At 43.9% G+C, this 26,833-nt stretch overlaps 1 protein-coding gene and 1 long non-coding RNA gene across 7 annotated transcripts in view; one reads left to right on the forward strand and one right to left on the reverse strand.

Annotated features, from left to right (window-relative positions):
* Positions 1-229: 229 nt before the first annotated feature.
* LOC116531038 lies at positions 230-26,243 on the reverse strand. Of its 2 annotated transcripts, XR_004260233.1 has the most exons (5): positions 25,334-26,243; positions 23,913-24,134; positions 23,217-23,358; positions 5,104-6,526; positions 230-1,707 (listed from the first exon to the last, which is right to left on the reverse strand). It is a non-coding gene; the product is annotated as an uncharacterized LOC116531038 (long non-coding RNA). The 2 variants fall into 2 exon arrangements; XR_004260234.1 differs by lacking the exon at positions 23,913-24,134.
* Positions 26,244-26,411: 168 nt separating this feature from the next.
* Positions 26,412-26,833, forward strand: part of TSPAN2 (tetraspanin 2) — a 45,372-nt gene continuing 44,950 nt past the window's right edge. For all 5 annotated transcript variants that reach the window (XR_004260232.1, XM_032249640.1, XM_032249642.1 and 2 more), the window contains exon 1: positions 26,412-26,554. Coding sequence is in view for 4 of the 5 variants with exons in the window: in XM_032249640.1 (XP_032105531.1) it covers positions 26,486-26,554 (69 nt within the window). In the remaining variant the exon portion in view is untranslated. The remainder of the gene's footprint in view (positions 26,555-26,833) is intronic.

The raw sequence follows: 26,833 nt of genomic DNA on the forward strand, positions 1-26,833 counted from the left end.
AAGGGGTTGTGGAGATCAAGGTTTTATCATGCAGATGAAGTCTCCAAGTAGCAAGCTTGGGAGAGAATAGATTGTATCAGACTTAAAGAGTCTGTTCTATCAGTAATTCCAAAAGAAAGGATGGTATAATGAGGCATGTCTGGCTCCCTCTTTCCACCATGGCCTAAAACTAGTTTTTCAGGCTAAATTTGGAATGCTCTTGGTCAAGAGAAGGAGTCCATTTCGATGGTTGAGGGGGGTCATAGACTTTTATTTTTGGTTTACAAGTGCAAAGTAGGGTTCGAAATACATAAGTGACTGTCTACATTGTTTCCAATTCCCTATGTTAACAAGTTGTAATATTCGCCAATTGAATAGATATATGTTAATTTACTATTGTCTTTATTTTTCCATGATAACTAATGAGGTTGAATATCTCCTGATGTATTTATGCACCATACATATTTCTTTTTCTGTGAAACCCTTTGCTTATTGAGTTGTTTGATCTCTTTTTGTTGAATGATGGGAGTTCTTATATATAATATGAACTGAACCTTTGCAACTTACATGCATCCAAAACATTTTCTCCTAATATGCAACTTGTCTTTAAGATGTCAAATAAACAAATTCCTTATTGCAATGTAATCAATGTTATGGTGAATTTTGTGTGCATGCCTTGTTTAAGAATAAACTATTCTTCTTGTGTCAAAGCATCAAGGCTGGGGAGGCAGTCCTTTCTAAAACTTTTCTTTTAATTAAAACATTTTAAAACGTACTTTGTTGACCACAGAGGAATCTGTGCATGAAATCCCAGGTATTAAAAGGACCTCCGGGCCCCTCCAGAAAGACAAGCCCACCCATCCCAGACCCAGGGCCCTCTTCATGTCATTAAGCCTCCTCACCTTCTCCCCTCTAGCAATGTGATGAGAGACTACCCCATAAATCACTACTAAGAGCTGCCAGGTGGACAAGAGGTGGGGGGGAAGGAAACGCCCAAGGGAAAGGGGCTCCAGTTTAAAAATCCCAACTGCAGAAGTACCCCTCCCCCATCAAAGACCACAGGCAAGTCCCAACGGAGGATTCTAAGGGGCACTCAGAGAGTTGATATGTCGCAAAAAGGATGATAATGATGTGGTGGGGAAACGTAACGTACTAAGGAGAGCTCAGGCGAAAGCAGACAAGGCTGCCCTTTTGAGAAAGAGCTGCCCTTGCAGGTGGGACCGAGTAACTTCTATGCTTCTAAGACAGAAACATCCAATGTGACCCGTGCACATTGCACGGGTTCCTAGAAATGAGTAGAAAGCTAAGGACGGGCGTGGAAGGTGATGGCTCCTGTGAGCCCTGGGGCAATGAACAGCAATGTTCAGACCTTGGCGTTGTCACTAACTAAGCACAGCTTCCAGAGGCCTCCTCAGCTTCACAACCCAAGGACAAAGTTTATTTTTCCTTTATGGAGAAAAAAAAATGGGAAATTTCAAAACATAAACACCAGAGGCTCTCCCTGTCTATCTCCCTAAAATTAGCTAAGCTATCAGTGTATTACCTGCAGGGATTTCCCTTCAACAGGATGATTCATCGCATCTTATTTGAAGGGTTGAGACTCTGCCTCCAGTGAATGCTCAGTTTTGACACTCTCTGTCATTGCTGCTGGGAACAGAAGCAATAACCAGTTGCTGCTGCCAGGGCTCAGGGCTCCGATAAACGTCCTGCCTCAGGTCCTTGCTGCCCCTGGAAAGACAGCCCTGTGCTGAGTGCTAGACTGAGGGCCGAAAGAACTTATCCTGGTCCCGAAGAAGCCGAAACCCTGAACAGACCCATAAGAAGGTCTGAAGTTGAGGCAGCAATTAAGAGCTTACCACTCAAAAAAAGCCCAGGTCCAGACGGGTTCACAGCCGAATTCTACCAGACATACAAAGAGGAGCTGGTACCATTCCTTCTGAAACTATTCCAAACAATACAAAAAGAGGGAATTCTTCCCAAATCATTTTATGAGACCAACATCATCCTGATTCCAAAACCCGGCAGAGACTCAACAAGAAAAGAAAACTTCAGGCCAATATCCATGATGAACATAGATGCAAAAATCTTCAATAAAATACTGGCACGCCAATTGCAACAGCACAGCAAAAAGCTTATCCACCATGATCAAGTAGGCTTCATCCCGGGGATGCAAGGCTGGTTCAACATACGCAAGTCCATAAACGTAATTCACCACATAAACAGAACCAAAGACAAAAACCACATGATTATTTCAATTGATGCAGAGAAGGCCTTTGACAAAATTCAACAGCTCTTTATGCTAAAAACCCTCAATAAGCTAAGTATTGACGGAACGTATCTCAAAATAATAAACGCTATTTACGACAAACCAACAGCCAATATCATACTGAATGGGCAAAAACTGGAAGTATTCCCTTTGAAATCTGTCACTAGACAAGGATGCCTTCTCTCACCACTCCTATTCAATATAATACTAGAAGTTCTAGCCAGAGCAATCAGGCAACAAAAAGAAATAAAGGGTATTCAAATAGGAAAGGAGGAAGTCAAATTATCTCTATTTGCAGATGACATGATTGTATATCTAAAAGACCTCATCGTCTCAGCCCAAAGTCTCCTGAAACTGATAAGCAACTTCAGCAAAGCCTCAGGATACAAAATCAATGTGCAAAAATCACATGCATTCCTGTACACCAATAACAGACTTAAAGAGAGCCAAATCAAGAACGAATTGCCATTCACAATTGCTACAAAGAGAATAAAATACCTAGGAATACAACTAACAAGGAACGTAAAGGACCTCTTCAAGGAGAACTACAAGCCACTGCTCAACAAAATAAGAGAGGACACAAACAGATGGAAAAACATTCCATGTTCATGGTTAGGAAGAATCGATATTGTGAAAATGGCCATACTGCCCAAAGTAATTTACAGATTCAATGCTATCCCCATCAAGCTACCAATGACCTTATTCACAGAACTGGAAAAAAACCACCTTAAACTTCATATGGAACCAAAAGAGAGCCCACATAGCCAAGTCAATTCTAAGCAAAAAGAACAAAGCGGGAGGCATCACACTACCAGACTTCAAACTATGCTACAAGGCTACGGTAATCAAAACAGCATGGTACTGGTACCAAAACAGAGATGTAGACCAATGGAACAGAACAGAGGTCTCAGAGGCAACACAACATATCTACAACCATCTGATCTTTGACAAACCAGACAAAAACAAGCAATGGGGAAAGGATTCCCTGTTCAATAAATGGTGTTGGGAAAACTGGCTAGCCATGTGCAGAAAGCAGAAACTGGACCCCTTCCTGACACCTTACACTAAAATTAACTCCAGGTGGATTAAAGACTTAAACTTAAAACCTAAAACCATAAAAACCCTAGAAGAAAATCTAGGCAAAACCATTCAGGACATAGGGGTAGGCAAGGACTTCATGACCAAAACACCAAAAGCATTGACAACAAAAGCCAAAATAGACAAATGGGACCTAATCAAACTCCACAGCTTCTGCACGGCAAAAGAAACAGTCATTAGAGTGAATCGGCAACCAACAGAATGGGAAAAAAATTTTGCAGTTTACCCATCTGACAAAGGGCTGATATCCAGAATTTACTAAGAACTAAAACAGATTTACAAGAAAAAAACAAACAAGCCCATTCAAAAGTGGGCAAAAGATATGAACAGATACTTTACAAAAGAAGACATACATGAGGCCAACAAACATATGAAAAAATGCTCATAATCACTGGTCATCAGAGAAATGCAAATCAAAACTACATTGAGATACCATCTCACGCTAGTTCGAATGGCAATCATTAAAAAATCTGGAGACAACAGATGCTAGAGAGGATGTGGAGAAATAGGAACACTTTTACACTGTTGGTGGGAGTGTAAATTAGTTCAACCATTGTGGAAGACAGTGTGGCAATTCCTCAAGGACTTAGAAATAGAAATTCCATTTGACCCAGCAATCCCATTACTGGGTATATATCCAAAGAATTATAAATTGTTCTACTATAAGGACACGTGCACACGAATGTTCATTGCAGCACTGTTCACAATAGCAAAGACCTGGAACCAACCCAAATGCCCATCAATGATAGACTGGACAGGGAAAATGTGGCACATATACACCATGGAATACTATGCAGCCATCAAAAACGATGAGTTTGTGTCCTTTGTAGGGACATGGATGAACCTGGAAACCATCATCCTCAGCAAATTGACACAAGAGCAGAAGATCAAACACCGCATGTTCTCACTCACAGGCGGGTGTTGAACAATGAGAACACATGGACACAGGGAGGGGAGCACTACACACTGGGGCCAGTTGGGGGGAAATAGGGGAGGGACAGTGAGGGGTGGGGAGCTGGGGAGAGATAGCAAGGGGAGAGATGCCAGATGTAGGTGATGGGGAGGAAGGCAGCAAATCACACTGCCATGTGTGTACCTATGCAACAATCTTGCATGTTCTTCACATGTACCCCAAAACCTAAAATGCAATAAAATAAAAAATAAATGAAAAAAAAAAGAAAGAAAAAAAAAAAAGGAAAATTTACCTTAGTGAACACTTGATTAAAATAAAAAATAAATCCTTGGTAAACTGTAAAAAAAAAAAAAAAAAAAAAAAAGAACTTATCCAGGTCCCAGTTCTTCCCTTAATTTGATTGGTGTCTGGGCAGATCATTTCCCCTCAACTATATGAGGAGTTAGCCCTTTGTTCTGAGATGAAGCAAGAAATTGATAGGCCATCGGGCAGAGAGAACAGGGTTCAGGCCTGCCTGTCATCCCACACCATATGGGGCAGAAAGGGTAAAATGTTTTTCTGTGTCCAGCAAAATGATATGAAGTGCCCACAGGAAGCCCACCTTGCTCAGAGCGCATTCCACAGCCCAGCAGCTGTCACGGGGTATGTGATCCCAAGGAATTTCCTCTCAAGGCTCCCAGCCACCCACCAGCCCTGTGTCATTGCAGGTCCCTTGAGCAGGCAAATAGCACCAAGGTCCCTGTGGTCTTAGCCCTGATGGGAGCTATGTTGTTCACAAGGTGCTGAGCCTCTTGGCCCTAGTTCAAGCATCTGAGGTGTGGCAGTGAAAGGGGGGCCCAAGTCCTACCTTCAAGGAACTCCCAGTCTGAGGAAGGAATCATCCATTATGATTCTCCTAAAGAGTGAGGTTAAGTCCCTGCATCAGGCTGGAAGCCTCCCCAAGAAAGTTCAGAACATTCTTGAGTTCAGGGACGCCCCTTCTGATGGGGGAGACCAGAATAGGGTTGCCTGCCATGTTTACCGTATAAAAATACAGGACACCCAGTTCATTGTGAATACAAATTTAGCAAATAAAAATACAGGACACTCAGTTAAATCTGAACTTCAAATAAATGGGGAATCATTTTTTAGGATGAGGATAACGCATGCAATATTTGGGACATACTTAAAAAAAATGATTCCTTATCTATCTGAAATTCGAATTTAACTGGACATCTTGTATTTTATCTGGCAACCCTAGGACAAAACAAAGTCACAAGGCCCAAACCTAAGATAACATATGCGAGCAGGTAAAAAAAAGTCACAAACCGAGTCATAATGCTGATGGGGATGGAAAATAAAGGGTCACTCAATGTCTGCAGAGTGCTGCTGGGCCTGGCGGGCTGCCCAGGAGCGCACAGGCCACCTGGAAGGCCTCCGACTCCGCCACAGCTCTACGCTGCTGCTGGCTGCATCTCTGTGTAGGTGGCAGAGTCTGGGACCCTGGGAGGGCGTTCCAGGGGCTTGGTAGCCAGCTGTGTCCTCTCCAGCCAGAGCTGAGGCAAGGCCCACTATGGGACAGGATCGTGGCAGGACCCATGAGGGAGCAGGTGCTAAGACCTGCAGAGTGCACATGGGCGCCAGAGGAACGGCGTGCGCATTCAAAGGAGAGTGATGGGAAGTTTTCTTTCTTGCCAGGAAATAAACCTCGGTGATATTGCCGCTAAGGGTGCTGGTGACAGGGCGGCCTGAGAGCTAGGGAAACTGCAGAACAGGAAACCGGTGCAATCCAGAGCTCGAGCCCCACACTCCAAAGGGCTCAGCTCCCATGAAGCTGCAGGACAGAGGCTCAGAGCCAGGCTGTCTCATCCCAGAAGACTGGCGCCAAGAAGTCCTCAGACAGCACCTCACCCCACACACACGGATTCCCTAGCACCCAGCACGTGTGGCCCACACAAAGCAGCCAGAAGAGCCATGCTCCCAGTCAACGACTTTGTGTCATCTGACCACTGCTCTCCGCTAGCTCCACCAACTCCTGCATCCAAGCCAGAGCTTCCTCCTTGAATGTGGGACTGAGATGAAGGCTTCACAAAGGCAGTTTTCCAGAGACAGTTTTAGCAACTTGCTTAGGAAGACGACTCAGCTTCCATAGGCCCGAGGTTTGAGAACCGCCAACGCTAGCCAGTCACAGGCAGGAGGTTGAAGTCCAGGGAACTGTCTGGTGCCTCCTCTCCGTAGCACAGGTCTTCTTCCTCAGCCCTGGGCACCAGGCTCCTGCCCCTGCTGTCCTGCTGTAAGGAAGGCTGAGAACGTCCAAATGGCCCAGAACATTCAGAGTCAGGCCAGCTCTCACCACTACTGAGAGGAGACCAGTGCAGACTGCTTTGAGGAGCTTGAGGAGGATGGGGGGCGGCCCTAACAGCAAGAATTACCACTGCTATTCTCACTAGTCACCCAGTTCTAGCTGCATGTCCGGCAGTGCTAAGCACTCCAGACACTGTCTCATTTAACGCAGAAACAGCCCTGTGCAGTGGGTACGGTTGACTTCGTTTTACAGACAGAGACTTGGAGCCACAGGTATCTACCAGTCTGGACAGTTAACACCCAGGACAGCTCAGGGATACAGACCAGTGAGACTAGCCCATCTCAGACTTTGGAAGTCATCATCCATTGGAGTTAAATCCCTGATTCTTGGGAGCATGGTAAAAGATTCCCAAGGTACCAGACCCTGCCACCTACAATGGGATGCAGCCAGCAGCACCGTGGGGCTAGGGCAGAGTCTGAGGCGTTCCAGATGACCTGTGCTCTCCTGGGCAACCCGCCAGGCCCAGCAGCACCCTGCGAACGTTGAGTGACCCTTTATTTTCTGTCCCCATCAGCATTATGATGGTTTGCGAGCCAGGCTCCAAGTACGTGCAAATCTGCTGCCTGACAGCAGGGGGCGCCAATGTCTGAGAAAAATCTACCTGCCGCAGAAAATCCAGACAGCTGGTGAAGAGGAATGTAAATGTCCAAGGGAAAGGGTGGGCAAATGATGATCTCTTGGGCTTGACAGGCCCCAGGAAAGAAATTCAAAACAAAACTGGCCTGTGGTGCGGACTCTCAGCCCCAGATTTAGTGAGCGTTAGATCCCAGGTTATTGAGCCTCTTTATCGGCATCCCAGAGCTCAGCAATGTTCCTTGGGGAAAACCTGCCTTACCTTTAGGGCTTCTCTGGTTTCTAATCTGTCATGCCAGCCCCGAGAGACTGCCACGACCTCTGTTTTCTCTCTCCCTCCTCAGAGCCTCTGCTGGCTTAGGTCAAGCCCTCACCCAAGCTCAGAAGAGGCAAATGCCCCCAGGGAAGAAAGTGAGGCAGGATCTACAGGCCCCGGAAAACTGCTTCCTTCTCTCGTTCGGTTGTCCTGCTCCTTGCTTCCATGGCTCTCCATTGTCTTTAAATGTGGGATTTTCACAATTGATCCAGTTTTCCTTATTATTGCGGTAGTAGCAGTTGGGGCCTGTTGCAGCTTTCTGGATCCTAACCAGGGGCAACAGTGCAGGTTCTCTCCACACTTCTGTTTCCTCGTTTGCGAAATGACGATATGTCAACATTAAGTGAGGGGAAGTAGTGTCTCGGCCTGGTTAGTGCCCAGAGGGCTTAGTATAGTGTAACCTGTGCTCTTCCCTGGAAAGGATGTGCAGGGTAAGGGCAGCCGTGTGGACCCTGGAGAACAGCACTGCCCGTGGAGTCAGTAGTTTGTACTTGAATCCCAGCTCCCCAATTTGTAATCTGTGTAACCTTGAATACGTCGCTTAACCTCTTCTAGCCTTTTTCTCCTCAGTCAAATGAGGAAAACGAATGTCAATTTCATAATACCGCAAGGATCCATGGAAGCAGCACATGCAAAGCCCTTAGCTCCATGCCTGGCTCTTGGTAGGTGCTCGGGGTACCTAGTAACACATCTTATTTCACTCTCCACCTGAAATAAGGGCGGCTACACTAAAGCACTGCAGCATTTGGAGAGTGCCTACCAGAAACCAACTCTTATAATGAATATCAGAAAGGTATCATCTCGGTACACTCCGGCTCACAACAAAATACCGTAAACTGTGTAGCTTTTCAACAACAGAAATTTATTTCTCAAAGTTCTGGAGGCTGGAAAGTCCAAGATCAAGGAGCTGGCAGATTGGATGTCTGGTGAGGGACTGCTTTCTGGTTCATAGATGGTGCCTTCTGTGTCCTCGCGCGGTGGAAAGGGAAGGGGTTTTCTCTCAGACCTCTCTTCTGTGGGCACTCATCCATTCATGAGGGCTCCACCTCGTAACCTAAAAACCCCCCAAAGACCCCATCTCCTAATACTAGCAACTTGGGGGTTTAGATGTTAACATATGAATTTTTTGGGGGGGGAACACAAACATTCAGACCACAGCAGCTATAAAGTAATGATAAATACTTTTTACATTATATATTAATTTAGCAACTGTCTGAAGCGCCTTGACATGCTTTATCTCTTTGCATTCACAGGTTCAACCAACCGCGAATCTAAAATATTTTCTTTTAAAAAATGAATGCACCTATACCGAACATTTTTTCTTGCTGTTATTTCCTAAGCAATACAGCACAACAATTATTTACATAACATTTACATTATATTAGGTTTTCTAAGTAATCTAAAGATTATTTGAAGTACACGTGAGGATGTGTATAAGTTATATGCACATACTACACCATTTTACATAAGGGACTTGGGCATCCGTGGATTGGGGCATCTGTGGGCAACCCTGTAACCACTCCACATGGACAACAAGGGACAGCTCTATTTAGCCAAACAGGTATCATCCCCATTTTAAACATGAGGAAATTAAGTTTCAGTGAAATTAAATGAATTAGCCAAAGTCCACCCAGCTGTAACGGGGTAGAACCAGGAAAAGAGTTAGCCTTCATTCCCCTAGTTCCTGCTTTCAAGGATATAATCATTCTGTCACAAAATAGGCCTCAGTAGGAGAATATAATCAAGTGGTAAGAGGTGGGCATTAAACAGGAGTACCATAGAAGGCCAGAGAAAGGAGAACTGTAGGAAAACATGTTGGCAAAGATCATGTTTATGGGTTCTATCAAACTATGCCAGTCATCAAATCCTAGTGCAGAACACAGCCCTAAAGGGAACAGAGGAAGCTCAGAAATCTCACTGTGAGAAGAAGGCTGGGAACACAGGTTCATCTCTCAGGTGGTCTGACAAGGTCAGACTGCACTTTTTAAAACGTATTCATTCCACAAAATGTTTGGTTGGGTACACAGGGCATAAAGATGGGAACAACAGACACTGTGGACTTCAAAAACAAGAGGGGGAGGCGGGGAGAAAGGCTCTAAAAACTACCTATTGGGTACTATGTTCACTATTTGGGTGACAAGGTCAACTGAAGCCCAGACCTCACTATCACACAATATATCCACGTAACAACCTGCACACACACCTCTGAACCTATAATTCAAAAATTTAAAAGACGTCTTGGGCTTTTCTTATGTACATCTGTGTCAAACACCAGAATATAATCATGGACAAAAACATAGTTCCTGTCCTCAGAAGCTTATACTCTACTGAGGGAGATAAGCAATAATCAAATAATCCACATGTAGATATCCCACCACAAATTGAGGTGAGTGCCATGATGCTTTAGGAAAGCCCCTAACCTAATCAACCCCGCCAAGGATATGGGGTGGGCGTGGGAAGACAGATTCAAGAGCACTGCAGGCAGAAGGGAGTGGCTGGGAAACCCCTGTGGAGAGACAGCAGGGAGCACCCAAAGAGATGAGAGAAGGTAAGGGATGAAATAGACAGTGAAGGTGATGTCAGGGTGGGAGGGTGGGCAGAGAGGTCCCCATGGTACAGACCGCCAGACAGGGCCTTGCAGATTGGGGCTAAGACTTGGGTCTTATTCTAATAGAAATGTGAAGCCATTTGCTGTCATCTGAATGTTTGTGTTTCCTCGAAATTCACATGTTGAAAACTAATCTCAATGTGATGGTATTTGGGGGGGGCTTTTGGGGGTTGATTAGATCTTGAGAGTTCTGGGTTGTGATGGGATTAGTGCCCTCATTAAAAGAGGCCCTGAGGCCTCCTCTGTCCCTTCCTCCACAGGAGGACACAGCAATAAGACCACCATCGGTGAACCAGGAGGCAGACCTTCACTACGTGGTAAATCTGCCAGCACCTTGATCTTGGACTTTCCAGCCTCCAGAACCATAAGAAATAAATGTCTGCTTTTTTATAAGGCACCGACTGTATGGTATATTTTTATAGCAGTCCAAATGGACTGACACCACTAAAGAGCTTTCAGTTGGGGAGAAGCCTCGAAGATGCCTAAGAAAGGGAGTAGAGGATGGATTTCTCAAGTTTCTTTGATGATAAGCAATAGTAACCAAGTCTGGTTTACTTCAGGGGAAAAGAAACTGATTTAGTGCAAGAAGATGTAGCATCAGTGGAAAGGCTGAACAACTGGGCCCTGAGATGGATGGGAAGAAAAAGGTGCCGCAGATCCAGGTGGTGGGGACTGAGACACACCACCTCAGGACAAGTGGGCTCCAGCCATGCTTGAGCCTGTCATCTTCTCAGAATTCAACTTCCACAGACCCCACCTGGGCCACATGCTCACTTCTTGCCAGAAGACAACACACCTAGACTGACAGCTTCTGAGGGGGAGGGGTGCTCCCCACAGGAAAATTGCAAAGAAGTGAGGAGGGATTCCGGAAAAACGAACAAAATCCGTAAGATATCTACTCCAGGGTTCAAAGGAAAGGTGGGAGGATCATCAAGGACAAACTGGATTTACCTGTGGTTTTGCCTAGGAAGCAATTCTTTCAGGCACCATCCTGCCAAGCGGCAAGCCACGTGGAGGCTTGGGAGATGGGAAGTAGACAGGCTGCTCGACGGCGCCTCAAATAAGGTCACATGCCATAGAGCCCTTCCCCAGGCCTCACTCTGACTCCTCTGCAGCCTTCAGAGATAAGGCATCACTCAACACATAAGCCACCAAACATAGTAAGAGGTGGCAGAGGACTGAGAAGGAATGTATTTATTCCACCAATAAGTATGTCTAAGTCTATTCATCTAAGGCTGAAGGCTGGCCTCGAAGTGTTCCCTTCCTTGGGAAAATGAAGGAAGGGATAAGTGTTATCTATAGCAAGATTCTGGATGTTAAAATGTCAGCAAAACAAGTCCATAGGATCTGCCAGCAGAAAGCATCCAAGGCTTTAAGCAGAAAGCATCCAAGAGGGACCAGAGCCACTTCTCCTGCTCCAAGAGATGCATCCACTGAAATAGCTATGGTAGTTTCCTTCCTGAATAGGCAAGATTTGCTCAAAATGTGCTAATTTAATGCATAACTTCTCACAGGAAGAACACTTCAAATGTGGGTTGCAGTATCTTAAGAAATCCACAATTCTTCAAAGAAAGCAGACGTTGCAAAAGGACTGAAGATAAACATTGCCCAAGAGTTGGACATTGGGATGGGACAAGGAGCCTTTGCTTCCTCCACGCTGCTTAGTTTCATAAGGATAGAGCTCAGGTTTCTTTGCAGTTTTGAGGCACTGGCATGTTAGTCTTTGAAAGTCTTATTTTTACCTTTTTTCCTGGAAGACTCCTCCCATTGCATTTAGATGAAAACTTTTTGATGGAAAAAGAGTGGCACCGATTCCCAGGAAAGGAGCCCAGAGATGAAAGTGTGATGTGTCAAATCTTCAAAACACAACTGCCAAAGTCAAGAAATGTCTATTTTTCAGCAAAGCAGCAGGAGATTGTGGGCACTTCTGACAGCAAGTGTCACTTCCATGTGAAGCCAGCTGATACATTTACGGTGATACCTTGAGCAAGTATAGGGACGTGAGAAGGAAAAGTAGCACTGATCTCTTATAAAGGAAACTGTCTACTGATGCATTACCACAATTTCCTTACTGGTATCTCCAGCTCAGACCTCTACTTTTTAAAATTCAATCCATTTTACACCAGCTCTCAGCTTGATCTTTCTAGCGAGGCACTGCTCTTTAACACTTACAGGGGCCCACCTTCCTCAATTTTCCTAAACTCCTTGGCCCAATTCTCCTGAATGTTCAGTTATTTGCATATTTCCTCAACAATTTTTGTCATATCTGTGCACCATCTGTACTATTACTTCCTGGTTATTGATTAAATTGCCTCATTTTCTTGTATAGTCATAAGCAACATTATTACTTTTTAAGTATTTTCAATACATATTAATATAAACACCTAACTAATAAACTTTAAATGTCTATCATGTACCACCAAAAATCATCTAGGATATCGCCTAGGGATACTGAGCTTTGAGAATTGTATTTCAGCTGCTCAGTCAAGACCTGGCTTTACACACCGGCCCTCTAGACAAAGCAGACACCACCTTTCCACACACTCACATTGGTCATTTCTATCACTTAGCCGTGCCTTTCAAATCACAATAATCATTCAAGACCCAGCCCTCTAACGCCAGCCCCACTTCCCCAACCCCTCTGTGGCCTTAAGGAATCTTTCCTGTTTGAACTGTCAGCACACTTGGAGCATTCAGGACTTCTCACATGGGACTCAATGTTCCTTGAAATACAACGTTTTGATGGACGCCATCTTTTTCAGAACATGTATGGGCTTCTCAAGGTCTGAGATCATGTCTAGTTATCTTGATACGATCTTGTGCAATGAAAATTTGTTAGATGAATGTGTCCTCCACTCTGTCCAGTACTATCTCATGAAACATAAATCTGAGAGGCCAGACGTGGTGGCACACACCTGTAATCCCAGCACTTTGGGAGGCCAAGATGGGTGGATCACTTGAGCCCAATAATTGGAGACCAGGGTGAAACCCTGCCTCTACCAAAAAAAAAAAAAAAAAAAAGCAAAAACTTTAGCCCGGGGTGGTGGTGCACACCTGTAGTCCCAGATACTCTGGAGGCTGAAGTGAGAGAACGGCTTGCACCTGGGAGGCAGAGACTACAGTGAGCCATGATCATGCCACAGCACTCCAGCCTGGGTGTCAGAGAGATACCCTGTCTCAAAAAAAAAAAATAAAATAAAACAAAGCGCATAAATCTGAGCATATCATTCTCCTATTCTTCACAAAATAAAGTGTTTACCTCTTAGCAACTATAGAGACAGGATCCTTTAAGTTTGGTCACAAATGCCATTTTATCCACTACTGCCCCCACTTCCCACCTGTCCTCCAGCCACCTGCCCCTCCAAATGCACACTCCGTGCTCTTGCCACACCCAGCTCCTCGGCATAGGACAGACCATCCCTTGGGCTAGTCTCCCTTCCAGCATCCCATTAAACACATTCCCTGTCTATCAAACTCCCAACTCATCCTCACACATTAGCTAAAATGGGATGTCTTCCTGAAGCCTCACACAGCTCCCTAGGTCCCTCTTCTGTATTGCCACATCATGGTATACATTCTTCTATAAAAGCACTTGTTAATGATACAACGCTTTGTTTATGACTGTCACTTCCGTTAGCCCATAAGCTCCCAGGAGCAGGTATTTACTCAATAGCCTCTGTGCCTGGCACATAACAGGTATTCAATGTCTGGTGAATGACTAGTGTGGAGTTAAGAATGCAGGCTCTTGGAGTATTCAGGAGAATGTCTGCAGATCTGGAATGATTCATCCTTTTTTATTCCTGACATGGGTTATTTGTACATTCTCTCTTTTTCCTGACTAGTTTCAACATAAGCTACTGATATGTTTGGGCATAAATTTACCATCTCACTGTGTATTTTCAATTTATCTTCCCTGTTGTATACTTCTTCTGCTCCCTGTGATAGGTAAGTTTATATATCAACTTGACTGGGCCATGGAGAGCCCAGATATCCGGTCAAATATTATTCTAGCTGGACCTGTGGGATTCAAAACCAACCACTGTCGTTGTTCATCTTGGGCAAGTTTCTTAACTCCTCTGTGCCTCAGTTTTGCAGTTAAAAAACGGTAATAACTCATAGGGTTGTTTGGAGGAGTCCATGAGTTAATAACTACAATGAGATTAGAACAGAGTTCTGCACATTAAGTGCTCAGTAAGTTCTATTACTTACATTATCCCCACAGGAAAGATACACATTTCTTCAGGTCTTTTTGGGTTAGGGCCTCTAGTAACTATTGCAGTGGTCCCGGCAAAAGATGAGGTGGGGATTGAAAGAGTGGTGTGAAGAGGTGGGAGGCATCAGACAGAATCATGGGCTTGACAAAGCCATGAGGGAGATAAAATGAGAAAAATCAGGGACTATAAACTCAGGTAGGACGTGGAGGGGTCATGGAGAATCCATGACCACAGCCAGAGCAGACTCCACATGCACCAGGAATTAGGGAGTGGGTGCCACTGTGCTCAAGATCCAGGAGACAGAACTGAACCCCAGGGAGAGTAGGAGCAAGAACCCAGGACAAAAAGCCAAATCCAAGGGAAGCTTCAAACCACCAGGAGCTAAGGAGGCAATGAGCAGAGTCAAAGCCTCTGTGACAGATGAATCTCACTCGGGGCTTACATAACTGACCTGGACACGAGGCGCCCCAGGACTTCTCATACCAGTAAGTGATGGTGAATTTGAGCGATAGTGACCTAAATTCATAAAAGATCTTTAGAAGCTGGATGAGGAAGAAGAAATACAGTGAGATTCAATGTGAGTAGATGAAAATGAAAGTTTTCATTACACACATCATCTAAGATGGTGAGCTTTCATGACTTAATAGAACCCTCATGAGAAATCTGGACACCCAGGACCTAGCCCCATCTGAACTACCAACTAAAACATAACCTCTTTGGGCCTCAGTTTTCCCAGCTGTATGATAAAATGATTGACTTTGTGATCCTTTCAAGAGCTTATATTCTCTTCAAAGGAGTTTTAAAAGGCCTTCTAGTTGGTTCTCTCAAGGAATCATCCCTAAACTTCACTAAGCTACTAGATAACATATGTGTCAGTCAAGTGTCATTTGCCAGAGATCCTCAGTCAAACTTCCCCCTTAATATTATTTTTAAACCTATTAAGCCTCGATTCCATATTTGGTGGCGTAACTTGTGCTTCTCCTCATCACCAGATCCTGCGGAAATTACAGTACATCTTTCCTCATCACCCGTTGCTCTAGTTTCTACAGATGCTTCTATTGCAACTAGCAGAAAGCCAACTCAAACTGGCTTGAACAATAAAGGAAATTCGTTGGTTCATATATTGAAAGGTGCAGTAATTCCAAAAATTTCAGGCATGATCTAATCAAACTAGATTTCATTCCATAATTCTCTTGCCTCCGCCCCTTCCCTTGTATACGATTTGTCTTCTAGACTGGATTCCTCATAGTAGCAAAATGGCCACAGCACTTGCAGGTCACACATGTGTTTAATATTCAGCAAGAGTCCAGAACTTGGGTCTGATTGAATCAAGTTAGGTTACATAGCCATCCGTGGCCAGGGAAATGGGATTATGATGAATGGCTTAGGCCAATCAGGGATTATCCCTGAAGGTGGGTGGGATCAACCCCACTCAAAACATTTGGCTGCTGCACCCTAAGACAAGGTGGAGGTAACCTGCATTTTCATACTGCAGTTGAGTTTATAAACTCACCTCCCATAGTATTCTCCCTGCCCTACAGAAACACAAGGAAGAAGGCAACTGTCCTTTCCTTTGAATCCTCCAGAGAAAACACCACTCCCACAGGTGTCGTGGGTCAGGGCAGGCAGTTACAGAGTAGCACAGCTCAGCACATATTTTTAAATGTAACATCAGGCATCTTGTTTCTTAAAGGTTCCTGACTATCTCTGTAACTGACATTTTCTCGCTGACATTGTTTTAATCTTGGGCTCTAAGCTACCACTTTGTTGTCGATTTTAATCTACATTTCCCTGATTTCTGGGCTTGAGAACATTATCATATGTTTATTGTCCATTTGGATTTACTCTTTTGCAAAATATTCTTTCAAGTCTTTTGGCTAATGTTATATGCAACTAAGTGCATATAAAAGGTGGATGGACTTTTATATAAAATGTAAAATAATCTATCTTTGCTTAATTCTGTGTAGGAATTTTTAAAATATTATTGATACTGGTTTTTTTGTTGTTGTTGAATGGTTGCAAATATCACCTTCCATTTTATGGCAAGTCTCTTTACTCTCTTAAAAGTATCTTCTGGTAAATGAAGATTCTTCATTTTAACATAAAAACTCTTATTTATGGTGAGCAGGTACTTTTGCGACTAGCTTAAAATACATTTGTCAGGCCGGGCGCGGTGGCTCAAGCCTGTAATCCCAGCACTTTGGGAGGCCCAGGCAGGTGGATCACGAGGTCAAGAGATCGAGACCATCCTGGTCAACATGGTGAAACCCCGTCTCTACTAAAAATACAAAAAATTAGCTGGGCATGGTGGTGCGTGCCTGTAATCCCAGCTACTCAGGAGGCTGAGGCAGGAGAATTGCCTGAACCCAGGAGGCGGAGGTTGCGGTGATCGCGCCATTGCGCTCCAGCCTGGGTAACAAGAGCAAAACTCCGTCTCAAAAAAAAAAAAAGAAAAAAAACATTTGTCTATCTGGAAGTCATGTAGATATTTTCCTATATTACTTTTTGATGTTAGTTTATTGCTGCCTAACAAATGTACCCAAAGCTCAGTGACAGAAAACAAACGTTATTTTGTTCTCACTCAGGTGCCTGGATCAGCTGGTCTAGGATAGGCTCAACTTACCTTGACTGGGTTTGCTCCAGGCTGGGTTTGGCTAGGGCAACTTCACCCGAGAACTCTGCCCCTTGTGTCTCTCATCTCCCTCTGAGGGTCAGTGGGCTGTATCAGGCATATCCGTCTCATGGTGATGGCGTAAGTGGAAGAGGGCAAGCAGAGATGTCCAAGATCCTTGAGGTCGAGGCTGAGAATGGCACATTGTCACTTCCACTGAAGCACCGAAGCCAAACAGAGAGTCCAGGGAGGAAAAACATACTCTGCCCCTTTTATGAGAAGAACTGCAAAGCCACCTAAGAAAGAGCATGGGCACAGGGAGGAAAGAAGAAGTAGGGCCAATAAAGCAATAAACAATATTCTCTATAAGCTTTATATTCATAGTTTTGCCTTCCATTTAAGAAATTCCAGATGGAGTGAATTTTTGTGTGTGATGTGAGGTTGAGGTTGTTTTTACATAGGGATACGCGGTGGACCTAGCGTCATTTTTTAAGGATGTTTTCCCACAGTGCACAGCAGTGGTACTTTCATCGTAAACGAAGTGACCACATACACAAAAGTCAGTCGCCGGGCTCTTTTTCCTTTTGGTTTTCTTGTCTCTCCCGGTGCCAGTACTATGCTGTCTTAAATACTGTAGTTGCATATAAATCTTGATATCTAATAGAGCAAGTCCGTCCACCTTGTTCTTCTTCCATGATGTTTTGGCTATTCTTGATCCTTTCATTTTCCATAAAAATTTTTCAGAGTCACCTTGTCACATGCTGCCATGAAAAATCTACAAACAATATCTTTATGAAGATTTTTTTAGTTGTAAACCCTTTGAAACTATCCATCAAATTGGAGAGAACTGACATTCTTAAAATATCGATTTTGCTAATTTGAACATAGCATATCTCTCCATTTATTAACAACTTCCTTAACATTACCCAATAAAGACTTTAAATTTTCCCTGTAAAGTTCTTATATGCTTTTTCTAGAGAATATTTAATAAGTGCTTTTATTAATTCTAGTAACTTAGCATTTTATGTAGAAAATAAAAATAACACACAATTAGATAATCTGATCATCATAAAGGCAACTTTATTTCTTTCTACACCTTATATATTTAATTTTCTTATGAGCTCTCTGGTACAGTGATGAGTAGAAACAGTGATAGCAGGAATCTGTCTTGTCACCAAAATTTTATCTTATAGCAGTGAATTCCCATCTATACCTAGTTGCTTAGAATTTTTACAACAAATCAATGTTGAATTATCAAAAGATTTTTCTGTACCTACTGAGCTGGCCATAGAATTTTTCTCCTTTATTAATGTGGTAGATTACACTTATTGATGGAAATGTAAATCAATATTGTATTCCTGCCCTATACAGTCATGATATATTAGGCTTTTTATATATTACTACATTTTTTTTTAATTTAGGGGAGTACAAGTTGGTGTATATTTATGAGGTACCTGAGATGTTTTGATACAGGCAAGCAATGTGAAATGAGCACATCATGGAGAAGGGGGTGTCCATCACCTCAAGCATTTATTCTCTGAGTTAGAAATGATCCAGTTACACTCTTGAAGTTATTTTAAAATGTATGATTAAATTATTACTGACTATAGTCACCTTATTATACTATCAAATAGTAGGTCTTCTTCATTCTTTCTATATTTTTTTGTACTCAATAACCATCCCCACCCTCCCCTCCAACTCCCCACTCCCTTTCCCACCATCTGGCAACTACCCTTCTATTTTCTAGGTCCGTGAGTTCAATTGTTTTGATTTTTAGATCCCACAAATAAGTGAGATATTTCTACTTTTTTGGTGAAGATTTTTGCATCGATGTTGATAAGTGAAACCGACCTATAATTTTCCTTTTCATGACCGTTCTGTCTTTTTCAAGTTTAGGTTTTAAGATCATGCTACAAAGTCTCATAATCTTAGTATTTTTAAAGTGCTCCCTCTTTTTCTGTTCTCTGGAAAGTTTGTATAGGATTGGAATTATTTCGTACCTAAATGTTTGGCAGAACTCACAAATGAAGGACAATCTGGACCGGACTTTTTGTTTTTGTGAACAGATCATATATAATTTTTTAATGATTATAAGACTCTTCAAACTTTCTAATTTTCATTGAGTCCATTTTGATGTTACTTTTTAAAGGAATTGGTCCATTTTATCTAGTTTTCAAATTTATTGGTATAGAATCATTTATATTATCTAAATGTCTGCAGATCTGGAGTCATTAATCTTTTTTTTTATTCCTGACATTGGTTATTTGTGCAATCTCTCCTTTTCTTGATTAGTTTCAACAGAAGGTACTGATATGTTTGGCTATAAATTTACCATCTCATAATATGTTTTCAATTTAGCCTACCTGCTTTACATTTCTTTTGTTCCCTGTGATGGTTAATTTTATATTTCAACTTGACTAGGTCATGGGGTCCCCAAATATTTGGTCCAACTTTATTCTTGGTATGCCTGTGATGGTGTTTTTGGATGATATTTACATTTGAATTGGTAGACTGAGTAAAGCAGATTGCCATTCTTAAAGGGTAGCTCTCATCCGCTCAGTGGAAGGCCTAAATGGGACAAAAAGGTTGACCCTTTTGCAAGTAAGAAGGAAGTCCTCCCTGACTGCTTGAGCTGGGGACACAGATCTTTTCCTGTCTTTGGACTTGAACTGAAACATCAGCTCTTCTTGGGTCTGGAGCCTGACGGCTTTCAGACTACAGCCACACTATTGGCTCTCCTGGGTCTCCAGCTTGCTGACTGCAGACCTTGAGACTGTCACATGAGCCAACTCCTTGTAATAAATCTCTTATGTAAATATATAACGGCTGACTAATATAGACAATCTTGTACCTTGCTTTTGAATATAAACGGTACTTAAGTACCTACAATTTTGCTCTCAGCCTTTGGAGCCTCTGTTCAAACTTAAAGACCACAAGAAAAGTCACATTAAAATTCGGCCAGACTATTATTCAGTCATTTTTCAAACTCTTTCGTAATTTAGATGATTCAAATGGGAATAATCTGTGAGGCACAATGAATATTCACACTTAGACCTGAGACCTGGATGAATTATGTTCCTCTCCTTCCCCCAACTGCCTGTACAAATGAAAACAAAAATGGGCTGGTTGTTCCCGTGGGGTCCTATGGAAACCATCAGTTACCTCTTGAGTTTTCTCTCTTCTCCTGTTTCAAAGTCCTTTCTCTGTCTTCACTCATGTCTCCACAAGTAGGTATAAGCTTTCTCTCACTAGCGAACAACAGAAACTGAAAAATGATCAAAGGAAGCTACCGCTGCCTGAATGCTGCTGGGAAAACATTGTAAAAGGAGCACCCAGCAACCTGTGACCATGGAGATGGTTTGTAATCAGCAAGCCAGGGCCCTCGCTTTCCTTCCTTCTCTGGGCATCCAATAGATGGTTGGTTTAGAAAATCTGAGCCCACAGAGTATTTTCCAACAACAGCTGCATAGCAACAGGGTTCATACGCTGTAAACCTAGCAGTCAAAAACTGCTCATGTTTGCTTATCAAAACCAAAGTTATGATAGCAGGCATGCCAGGCTTCCTTTTCTAGCAGTATGGCAGATTTGATATCGTGAACTACCTTCTCGACTGAAACTAAGATACTGGATAAAATATGTAAGCATTTAAAAATAAAACCACATTGCTGAGCTAGCACAAAAGGAAGAGAATCCACAAAGACCAAAATGAAGTGAAAACAAGAACTTGAAGTAAGCACGCACCAAAGCCACCTTTTGCCCTGAGTTTCTGTTTCGACAACTGCAACAGCTTGGGGTTTGTGAATTAAAGCCTGAAATGCCACGAATATAGACAGTGTGTTAGGAGACCTCACCCAAACCTGGTACCTCCCAGGGGATATACCCTCAAGGGAAGAGTAGATAAGAAATAAACCCATCAGGCAAAAGTGGATGAAGAAATGGATACGTTTTGATCTCAGTGTTGGAGTGAGGAAAATCTCCCCTGAGACTTTCTAACCACAAGCCAGCCTTCAAATGGATTTGTTGTCTAAATTATCACTGTGGTAGTGCCTTGAGATGATTTGCAGAACGCAAAGAAAATCCTCTCTGGAGGAATAAAACCTCAACCAAGGATTCAAAGAATTCCCACAAATTTCCAAGGAAAATAAACAGTTTACAGCTTTAAAAAGTCACACAATACACAAGGAGCAAGACACTAAAATCAATGAGTAGAAAAGTCCGGAGGCAGCAAAATCGATCACAGAGAGGTCAGATACTAGGGTTATGAGATGTATAATTAAAAATTTAGAAAAAATTTTAAAAAGCTTCTACAGCTCCACGCTTGCTTATTTTCCTTGTTTCCAAATGCAAGTCCCCATCAGTGTCTGGTTCTCAGTCCCTTTCTGTTTCTTCAAAGACACTGCTCTTGCTTTTCTGCTCTTTCAACCTCCCTCTCGCCACGCACCTTCCCCCAGGGCTGTGAACACATTTATACACTTGAATACTAAAAGTAATTTTAACAGTAACTTAATCTAGAACAAGCTTGTCCAACCCATAGCCCATGGGCTGCACGCAGCCCAGGACAGTTTTGAATGCTGCCCAATACAAATGCATAAACTCTCTTAAAATAGTATGAGTTTTTTGTAATTTTTTAAATCTCATCAGCTATCACTAGTGTTAGTGTATTTTATGTGTGGCCCAAGACAATTCGTCTTCTAATGTGGCCCAGGAAGCTGAAAGATTGGACACCCCTGGATCTAAAAGAAATTAATTAACACAGCCTTATGGTCTCAGGGAAAAAGGTTAATTTCTTTTAATAAACATAGTAAATTTTGTTCAGACAAGTATAAAAGGACATTCAAGAAAAATCTTTCAAGCATAAACATGTGTTAATTTAGGATGACATTTTATACAATGGAAATACAAGTTCCAGGAGAAAAAAGAAAGATTAAAAAATTCACCCTGTTAAAGAGGAGCTTGCGCAAGTATTTTATTTTTTGTTTGTTTTTATTTTTATTTTATTTTATTATTTTTCGAGACACGGTCTCACTCTGCCACCTAGGCTGGAATGCAATGGTGCGATCTCAGCTTACGGCAGCCTAGACCTCCCATACTCAAGTGATCCTCCCACGTCAGCCTCCGGAGTAGCTGGGTCTACGGTGAGCACCACCACGCCTGACTAATTTTGTTCATTTGTTTTGTAGAGGTTGAGTCTCACTATGTTGCTCAGGCTGGTCTCAAACTCCTGGACTCAACTGATCCTCCTGCCTTAGCCTCCCTAAGTGCTGAGATTACAGGCGTGAGCCACCATGCCCAGCCTTGTTCATGTATTTTTTTAAATGGATGATAATAGGTAGCAGATCACACTGGCATTCAGTTTCTATTGGATGTATGAAAATGAGTAACGTGGCCATTTGATTTTAAAAGTCAATATTTAAGACACACCAGAAACGACGTCTCTGAAAATATTCAAACTTATGATAAATAATTTTATATGTAACTTAAAAATGTGTGAGGGTAATATTATACAATGTCATTTATATGAAGGTTTAAAACAGGCAAATTTAATCTATAGTGAAAGAAAATTAGAACGGTGTTTGCCTGCAGGAAGGATGTGGGCATAGATTGACTGGGAAGGGCTATATGACAGCCTGAAAGCTTCCTGAGGTGACAGCAATATTCTATACCTTAATAGGATCTGGGGTTAGAAAGGCAAAGCATTTGTCAAAATTATCAAATACTATACTTAAAATGTGTACATTTCATTGATGTAAATTTTAGAAAAATAGTAAATAGATATTTGATCTCTAGGGAATGTTATGTATGCTCAAGAGTTTAGGGGTGAAACATATTGTCTTAAATCTATTTGGAAATAAATAAAAAATTGATTGAGAAATGGATGGACGAATAGATAAGTAATGCAACCAAAGCAAATGTTTATCATAGAATCTAGATGGTGAGTATATGCTACTCCCTGCCCAATTATTTCAACTTTCCTGTATGTTTGAATATATCCATAATAAAAATATTAGGGGAAAAATGCAAAAGACACTTTTTTGTAACCATTTTAGGGCATGTATGGGTAAAAGTTTAAAGACGACTGGCTTCCGTTTATCACCATTTGCTGAAGAATCTTTACCCTAAACTTACCATCCAAATCTTTCTCCAGAATCCCAATCATATTTCCACTTCATCTGGATTTCCCACCATATCTAAAACTTGGCAGATCCAAAAATCAATGCATTACCTTCCCTCTACCAGTTAGGAATATCTTCAGCTACATGTAACAGAACACAAAGTCAAATAAAAGAGGGTTACCTTTCCTGTATAATCAGGAACCTAGAGTTAGGTGGCTGCAGGCGTTGGTTCAGCAGTTCCACAATGTCCTGGGTGGAAGGTCTGCAATTGTCTTGCCCTTTCTTCATAGTCACAAAACCTTCTAGAGCTTCAAATGTCATGTCTGAGTTCAACACAGGAAAAAAAGAAAAAGGAGCAATGCCAGTGACAGTTTAAAGGCTAACTTCCTTATTGTGTCATTTCATGTAGTCCCCCTACTTTCTTGCAGTAATATACTCTTGAAAACGTATGGGTCAGGGTGACTTTCAGGCACAACACATACATACATATCGATAATGCCAATTCTTGATGTTGGAGGTGGGACCTAGTGGGAGGTATTGGATCGTGGGGGTGGATCCCTCATGAATGGCTGGATGCCATCCTCCCTTTAACGAGTGAGTTCTTGTTCCCACTCTCGCTATGTACACACTGGCTCCCTGTGGCTTTCCGCCACAACTAAAAGTTTCCTGAGGCCTTACCAGAAGCAGATGCCAGCACCATGCTTCCTGTACAGCTTGCATAACTGCAAGCCAATTAAATCTCTTTTCTTTAGAAATTACCCAGTCTCAGGTATTTGTTTATAGCAGCAGAAGAATGGACTAACCCACATGCATACACACACCTACACATACATATACACAAAAACCTGAACCTCAATTGGCTTCAGAAATGACTAACTCAGTTCTGGGGCCATGTCACCAATGACTCTGGTCTTTTCAACTTCCTGCTTTGCTGTTCTCAATGTTGGATCTGTTCTCAGGCTGGTATGAAGATGGATATAGCAACTCTATGTATACCATCCAGATCCAACAGCTTCAGGAGGAAGACCATCTGGCCCCTCAGTAGACACCACTCCAATCCCATTAGTCAGAATGCTTGTCAATTTGTTTCCTGATCTAACTACAAGGGAAATAGGATTACCTCAGCCTACTCCTGTCAAGGGTCAGCTTCTCCTAAGACATATAACTTTGTGAAAGGGAGACTGGGCCAGTCTATACTAAAGATCTGAAACTGTTATGTTGGACAGGCAGCCACCATCTATCTGTAATACATGTGTGCTAAAATTGCAGTATGAAAAAACGAACAGATGCATATGTTACAATAGGAGTTCTCTTCCCTCTATATAATCCTTAGACATATTTTGTCCCAGAGATGTAAAATTCAACAATATGTTTAAAGTATAATATGTTGTTCATTCAGTTGATTTATTGAATGCCTTCTATGTACCAGACACTACTCTTTAACTTAGTTCTTTTCATTTCTACTAAAACGGAGGTAACAGATATAGAACTATAAGAGTTTGATTGAAGCTAATGATTCACTTCTTTCTGCATACCTAATGACTTCCATCTTTGTCTTTATTTCATTATTGGAGACATGTTTATTACTAGTCAGCACTTTCATTTTTCTGTCTTCTACTCATTTTTATAAACAAAAGTCACCAGATATTCAAACAAGTGTCCAAAGACACAGAGGTAGGCAAAAATGGCAACATGGTAGAAACTGAATGGTTGATTGATAGATTGTGATACAATCATACTAACCCTTATGCAGTACTTACTCTGCCAGGCTCTGTTTTAGGCACTTCACAATTACTAACTCATTAATCTTCACAACTCTGTGAGGGGAGTACTATTATCTCCATGTTGCACATGGAGTCACTAGGGGCCAAGGACAGCTTTGCACTTTGGTTGTTTAGAAGAGTGTGGCACTCCCCGCCTTCTCTTGCTCCCACTCTTGCTTTGTACACACTGGCTCCCTGTGGCTTTCCACAACATCTGAAAGCTTCCTGAGGCCTCAGCAGAAGCAGATGGTTAGCCGACTGAAAGCTGTGATTTGGCCCTCCTGCCTTCCTGACTCACTCTGCCCCACTCCCCCCAGGCTTCACTCCGGCTAACTGCAGTTCTCAGAGCTCCCTCCCAGGCCTTGCTCTCTGCAGCCCTGTGCCTTTGCACATGCCGTCTTCCTGGACTGATCTTCTTTCCCGCCTGGACTACCTCTTCTAGAGCAGATCAGGCCAGTCTCCTTAGCAATGCCTTCTCTGGTTAAGGCAGTCAGGCCAGGCACACCTGTCCAGTACGCAGCCCACCTCTCCTCACCTTATTTGCTTACAGATCTGTCTCCACCGCCAGCGACTGTGGTTCCGGGCCTGGCTGTCTCCTCATTGTTGAGTCCGTGGGGCTTGCTACTATGTCTAGCCTATCATAGGCACTCAAAGTTTCGCTGAATTTATGCATAAGCTCTCCGAATTTTACACTGTCTCGTCTCCCCCATACTGTCTGGCACCACATATTGTAGACACTTAGTCAATGGGAGTGGGAGTCTGATTTTCCTGCCAACAGCCTAACTTAATAAAAACAAAGCAAAACAAAAACCGCCCCCTTTCTCCCATCTCCACATCAGAAGTAAGGTCCCGAAAATTTAGGATTCTTCCAAGCCCTCAGATCAGTGTAACCCTGCAAGACGTGGGAGTCTGACTCCCTCCACTGGCCGGCCGGGTGGGGAGCAGCCCTCAGGACGCAGGGTGCCCCCCCCCCGCCCCGCGCCCTCTCCCAGTTCTCGCCTATTAAGGTAACAGTCCCCCGAGGAGGGGGGAGGGGCCGGAGGGAGGGCCCCCAGAAGCGGCCTGTGCGCTTGCTCGGCGCCGCGGAGTCGCAGCCCTGGACTCGCAGGCGGGCGCCCCGAGACTGGTCCTTCCAGCTTCGGATCAACCTCGGGCCCCACTTGGCTCTTCTACCCGAGGTCACCTTCCTAGGTTTGCATAGCCACGGGGCCGCATGCTTGTCCCTCAAGCATCGCCCGGGCCTCAAACCAGCCTCCGCGCAGGGCGCTGATTGAATGGGTCCCCCGTCCCCGGTGGGCGCTCCGGCCCCGCAGGTGCTCGAATAGCCACCGGCAGCGGTGCGCCCACGGGAGGGAAGGCAGGTGGTCCCCGGGTCTGGGGAGAGAGGACGTGCTCCACCGGGCCCCGGGATCGCCACCCCGCCGCGGGATCGCCACCCCGCGGCGCCCCCACTGGCCGCCAGCCTCGCGACTTGGGGTCCTCGCGCCCCTCCGCTCCCCTTCCCTTCCCTTCCCTCCCCTCCCCTCCCCTCCCCGTCCCTCCCCGCCGCGCCCGCCCCGCCCCCGGAGGCCCCGCCCCCTGCCCCGCCCCCGTCCTCCCCGCTCCGCCCCCTCCCCGCCGGCGCCTGCCGCTCCCCGCGCTCGCAGCGCGGGCCTGGGGACCCGGGAGCCCGCCGCCGGGCCGCAGCATGGGGCGCTTCCGCGGGGGCCTGCGGTGCATCAAGTACCTGCTGCTCGGCTTCAACCTGCTCTTCTGGGTGAGACCAGGAGGCGGGAGGGCCGGGCAGGGCAGGGGGCCGGGCGGCGGGCGCCGGGCCGGGGTCCCCGGGGAGCTGACTGCAGCGTCCGAGTCGCGCTCCTGGGGAGGGCAGGGTGCTCAAACGCGGAGGCAAGGGGAAGGCAAACAAAGAGGGAGGGGAGGGATGGAGGGGAGAGAACGGGAAGACCGAAGGTTGATCAACGAGAAATCGTGAGAAGGGGAGAGACACCGTGTGCCTCTTCCCTGGAAGAAACCCCCACCTGCCTTGGTTTTTATC

Source organism: Sapajus apella, unplaced genomic scaffold, assembly GCF_009761245.1.
Source record: "Sapajus apella isolate SASKATOON/1434 unplaced genomic scaffold, GSC_monkey_1.0 scaffold69, whole genome shotgun sequence".
Classification (NCBI taxonomy): Eukaryota; Metazoa; Chordata; class Mammalia; order Primates; family Cebidae; genus Sapajus; species Sapajus apella.